The following is a 5,534-nucleotide window of genomic DNA, read 5'->3' on the forward strand; positions in this document are numbered from 1 at the left end:
AAATTTTCATGAAATATGTATACAGCTACGATAGTTCGATCTTCCCTATATTTTATTTGGCCTGTTAGTATGAAAAAACTCCACTTTAGATATAAAATGGTATATATTGAGAAAGAAAACTTGCAAAAATATAAATTAAAATGGGGTTAATGCGGGGAAAGTAGTACTATATAATGCTTTAGTTAGAAATTACTAGAAAATTCTGCTGTCCCCAAAAAATTACATCAAACATAAAAAACGCGTTTTTGGTACTTTAGGAGGGGTATATCTCTAAATCGCTACGTGCTAGTGCAACTTTATGTTCTGGACTTCGATTACGTATCAAATATTCTACAAGAAATTGTATATTTCAAGTTTGCACCAAAAAAATAATAATAATTTGTTGACCAGTGTTATCAAAGTACGAATAATTGTGAAGTGTACAAATATAGAAAATGAATATTGGACTATAAAATATTTAAAACAAAAACATTTTTATCATATTCCTGGATTTTAAATTACTTCCCACAAAGGTTCAGAAACAGCAAATAAAAAATAAATGACTCACTGAAAATATTACCTGTCTAGAAATACAATGTATTTAGTTCAAAATAACATAGATTATATGTAACAAAACAAACGACTGCAATGGGACAGATCTCACGTACAAAAAAACAAAAACAAAACGTTCTTGATCTATATTTAAGTACAGTCGATAACTTTAACTCTTGCATGATATTTAGTTTATGCATTTATACAAATTATCATTACCCTAATAAAAAAATTCAAAAAAAAAATAGTTCAAATCGGTTTATTTGTTTAGGAGCTATGGTGCCACAGACAGATTTTTGAAAAGAGGGTCTATGGAGTATCTTTCGGGTTCTTCTCCATAAGACCCACTTTTTGGAACCGCGCAACTAGCTTGATGTTTCTTAAGCACCTGTTCTTAAAAACCCTTTGATTTTGAGTTTATTTTGAGATTGACACAAATAGAGTTCAACCTTGTAACACCCCTCTTTTTGCGTTAAAATAATCACAAACTGAAAATGGACCATACGGAGTAATCGGGTTAAGTCTTTCATTAAACTGCAGTGTTCCTAATTTCTTACTGCCGTTTCCAAATTCTGTCGATCTGACAATTTGCTTACTAGACATAGAATTTTGACATTAGCCTCAAAAAAATAATTTAAAATAAATAAAAAATACAATTAAATAACATTATTTATTTTATAAAAGTAATTTGAATGTAATATCGCTTGTTATGTTAGTAAAACAATAAATAGATAGAATACCTATTGCAATTGGTCGTTAGTGTTTTTTCTGTTAACTGTACTTTAAGAGCGCGCGCACACTACGCACATTTAGTCGGCCGATAATTGATTTTGCTAAAAAAATAGTTGAAGATGAATGGAAGTACAGACGTAACGTAACAATGATAAGGTATTTATTCCGTATCAGAGCGACTAAAAACTTTGATTAAGATCACGATTTTCTAAAAAAATGTCCTACCAAGTGCCGACTATTGAGTCATACACATACCTATTTAGACATAGTATAGTGTATGCGAGTAGAATAAGATCTTCTTAAGTAAACTCATGTAGATAAGTATGTTATTGTTATGCACACGTTGTGTAAAATATATACTTTTATTTGTATCCCTGACTATTGTCTAACAAGGTACACGTCAAAAATATTTGGCACAGTTGTTTAAATTAAATACTCATTCTTATTAATTGTGAAAGTCCTATTAATTTAAGATTTGTTTACTAAATGATAATAATATTTCCAATTCACCATAATTTTTTGAAGAATAAATATGAGGTGTCTTGTTTTTAGTTTGCTCATTATTTTACAAATCACAACAATTTTGACTCAAGTGTGTGTGGAAACTCAAATGTAAGTATGTACTTCAAGCAATTGTATTTATCAAAAACTAGCTTCCGCCGGTTCCACCAGCATTCCATGGGAAACTCTGCACGAACCCGGATAAAATGTAGCCTAAATATGTGTCTTTCTTGATAAGTGGGTTATCTAATACTGAAATAATTTTTCAAATCGGACCAATGCTTTTTGAGATTTTTGCGTTCAAACAAACAAACTCTTCATCCCTGCATCCCGTGGAAACAATGTACTGCCTATAGGTAGGTTCCTTTTCTAAATATAGCCTATGTTACTCATGAAAACTGTAGCTCAAATTGGTTCATTAGTTTCGGAGCTTTTAAGAACGTTTGGAGAGGAAACATTTTTTTTTCCTCTTAATTATATTTGTATAGAAAAAATGATTAAAGATAAAAAACATAACAGCTTAGCTTTTCCAATATTTTCATTGCTAGGCGTTACCGAGATGTTCCCGAGACATACAACTATACATATCTTGAGGCTTACGAGAAGTCTTTCTGTCTCTTCTGGTGCACTGACACGAGGGTCGCCACGGCAGTAGGCACGAGAACAGTTCGGGTGAGTCATCTCTTCACAAACTAGGGGTTTCTATAACATATCTGTTGTTTTGCTATTGAAATTTAACATCATTTATGAGGAACTGCCTAACGGTATCGGGTTCAATTTATAAGCAGCTAATGTCAAAATAAAATCTCTAATCGCAGATCAACGGATAGTTATGTATAGAATTCCGCAGTTAGTGTAGTGAAATATAAAAATATAGTGAAATATAAAAATATAATATCGTAAACTGCCTGCCTAGTCTTTTTGCAACTTTGTGTATGCAGTCAGTTCACAGTTTCAGAATGAAAACCAATTCATTATGTGCTAGGATAATGAAAGGGGAATTTACTTAATATTGAAATATTAAAAATCTGAAAATAATGAAACCAAGGAAAGTAGTATTCATGATCAAATAAATTAGGCTCTGTACTGTATGGTCCTCGACTTCTTGCGTAAACTGCAATTTCAGAAATTGGTACCGGAACAAGTAAATGTATGCTGCGAAGGTTACATCCAAGATGAAACAACAGACAACAACAGGTAATATAAATAAATCTTAAAATTTGTTTAAGCTCCACGTTTTACTCACAAAATAATTTTTTCAGCATCCACTGCAAGCCGTATTGTTCACCTTCTTGCATAAATGGCTACTGCAAGTCCCCAGGAGTTTGTACCTGCGACCTTGGCTACATGCCTGACATCTTTGACCCACACAACTGTTCTGCCCTCTGCATTAAAGGATGCGACCACGGCACCTGCACATCACCCAACACGTGCGAATGTGATCAAGGATACGAACTCATCAACGATGTATGCGAACCAATCTGCTCAGACCCATGCGAAAACGGAGCTTGCGTAGCCCCAGAAACCTGTCAATGTATTCCTGGCTACAAGAAATCTGAATACAACATATGCGAGCCATATTGCTCAGGCTACACCGCAATTGGTGAATGTATTGTCACGATCACTTGTGAACCAGGCTGGGAAAAAGTATTCAATGGCCAAATGGAAGTATGCGAACCATATTGCTCAAAACCTTGCGAAAATAGCACGTGTGTAGCCCCGGACACTTGTGAATGCTTGCATGGATACGAAAAGTCCTTCTACGAGATACGGTCGCTGGATCATATTTGTCAGCCTATATGTTCTGGTTGTGAGCACGGTACCTGCATAAGTCCCCAAATGTGTGTATGCGACCCAGGATGGTACAAAATGGAGTCAAGTGGGACATGTTTGCCGCACTGCGATGAAAAATGTCATAACGGGAGGTGCGTGGCTCCGAATACCTGTGAATGCCTACCGGGATACGAAGATAAAAATAACACTGGGTGCGTCCCGGTCTGTGAGAAATGTGAAGGTAGCTGTGTTGCTCCAAATACATGTGTTTGTGAACCTCCAGAAGAAATGATGCTTGTGAATGAAGAAGGTGCGCCGTGTGACTGCACTGAGAATTGTTCTGATGAAGCTAACAAATGTGAAAGAACAGTATGTGTGCTAACTACTACAAAAAGTGTGGCTAAGACTGAGCAAGTTGAAGATCTTGCAGTTACGACAGAGTCGACAATTCTGAGTACAACTGAGGTTTCAATAGATTTGAACACAATTGACAAACCGAACACTGATCCTAATGAATTAATTGAAAAAGTATCTTGGTAAGATAAATGTGTATTTTACTAGATACTTATTAATACTTTTAGTAACAAAATATTTATTTTATATTGTTTTTTTTTTTTGTACAGGAACAATTACAACTGGGTCTACGCATTGGGGTCTATTCTCATTTTGATAATTATAACTCTGATTGCCGTAGCCATTTTGAAGAGAAAATATTTGAAAGCATTAAAGGAAAAAATATTTAATTCACAAGGTATTTACTTACAGATATATTTAAGAAATACTGACTTTCTCAAAGTCCTTTCGTGGTTTTAAATGAAAACATTAACGTAGCGTACTTTATGAATTTTGCAAATACTTAAGTACTTATAAATTTTTACATTTTTTTTTTCAGATGGCGATTTGACAACTGTTGTTCATTATAAACAAAACAATTCTTAAACTAGAATTAGCAAAAACCTAACGTTTAAGAAAAAAAAATGTTTATTATCACGTTTTAAAAAAAAAATACATACTTAGTTCTCTACGAAACATGTATTGTTATTTATTTGATAAGATCCACATATACGTAATACAGCATATTTTACAAATTATTAAGAAACTATGTAGTTGTTACTTTATATACCAATTGTGCTACTTAGGGTCAATCCCCACTGAAAGAGCAGCGGCCGGCAGCGGCCGTAAATGCAAGTGATTGAGCGCGAGCGCGGCGAGCCGCGCGGCGCCGCGCCGCGCCCCACCGCGCCGCGCTCTTACGCGGTGTCCTGCGTGAGCGACGAACGCGACGCGACGCGACGCAACAAGACGCGACGTAATGCGACGCGATGCTATACGCGACAAATGTCCTACGTGATTTTGGTTATTACTTCTCAAATCATGGAGAAGTACAGTACAATTTTGCTTGAATGTTCATATTTAAAGTACAGACAGCAACATTCTTTCAAGTTCTTTGTACTAATAAACGATTTCTATAATGTTTATGTTTTTTGTCCCACAACAATCTTTATTCACGCACTGCGGCGATCAACGCTTCTGAATAGTTCGTGGTGTCGCAACTGGTCGCCCTCAAAACAAGTACGCGTTACGCGGTTCTCGCAGCAGACTGTCACATAGGCCACATGTAGGGAATGCCATTGAGTTGATCGCGTTCGTCGCGTTCGCAGCGTCGCGTTCGTCGCTCACGCAGGACACCGCGTTACATTATCCATTACATTATTATTATTGCTCTTACGGCCGCTGCCGGCCGCTGCTCTTTCAGTGGGAATTGACCCTTAATGCACTATGCATACCTATTTATTATTTCTCAAAACTTAAACAATACTATTAAAATTACAAAAAAATATCCAGGTTGTAAGTATTTGCACGACGCAAAAATAAAGTAAACAAATGCCGTATTGAAGCAAATGAAACTTTTCTACAAAAAACTTTAAGCAGCCACTATTATTCACTACATTTAACATACATCTATACAAAACGTACATTCATTCATACATTTTCCA

At 35.5% G+C, this 5,534-nt stretch overlaps 1 protein-coding gene across 1 annotated transcript; it reads left to right on the forward strand.

The window, feature by feature from the left end:
• The first annotated feature begins 1,795 nt into the window (after positions 1–1,795).
• Positions 1,796–4,476, forward strand: LOC124632091 (protein draper-like). Its single transcript, XM_047166755.1, has 6 exons — positions 1,796–1,875; positions 2,313–2,436; positions 2,891–2,961; positions 3,027–4,073; positions 4,161–4,288; positions 4,430–4,476. Exons 1-6 carry the CDS (start codon positions 1,796–1,798, stop codon positions 4,474–4,476), a joined length of 1,497 nt encoding a protein of 498 aa, XP_047022711.1.
• The last annotated feature ends 1,058 nt before the right edge of the window (positions 4,477–5,534 follow it).

This window comes from Helicoverpa zea, chromosome 7 (genome assembly GCF_022581195.2).
Source record: "Helicoverpa zea isolate HzStark_Cry1AcR chromosome 7, ilHelZeax1.1, whole genome shotgun sequence".
Taxonomy (NCBI): Eukaryota; Metazoa; Arthropoda; class Insecta; order Lepidoptera; family Noctuidae; genus Helicoverpa; species Helicoverpa zea.

Coding starts and splice junctions, on each gene's coding strand:
- LOC124632091 (XM_047166755.1), top strand. CDS start 1,796: ATGAGGTGTCTTGTTTTTAGTTTGCTCATTATTTTACAAATCACAACA. Junction 2,437..2,890: donor TAGGCACGAGAACAGTTCGG/GTGAGTCATCTC, acceptor CTGCAATTTCAG/AAATTGGTACCGGAACAAGT. Junction 4,289..4,429: donor AAAAATATTTAATTCACAAG/GTATTTACTTAC, acceptor TTTTTTTTTCAG/ATGGCGATTTGACAACTGTT.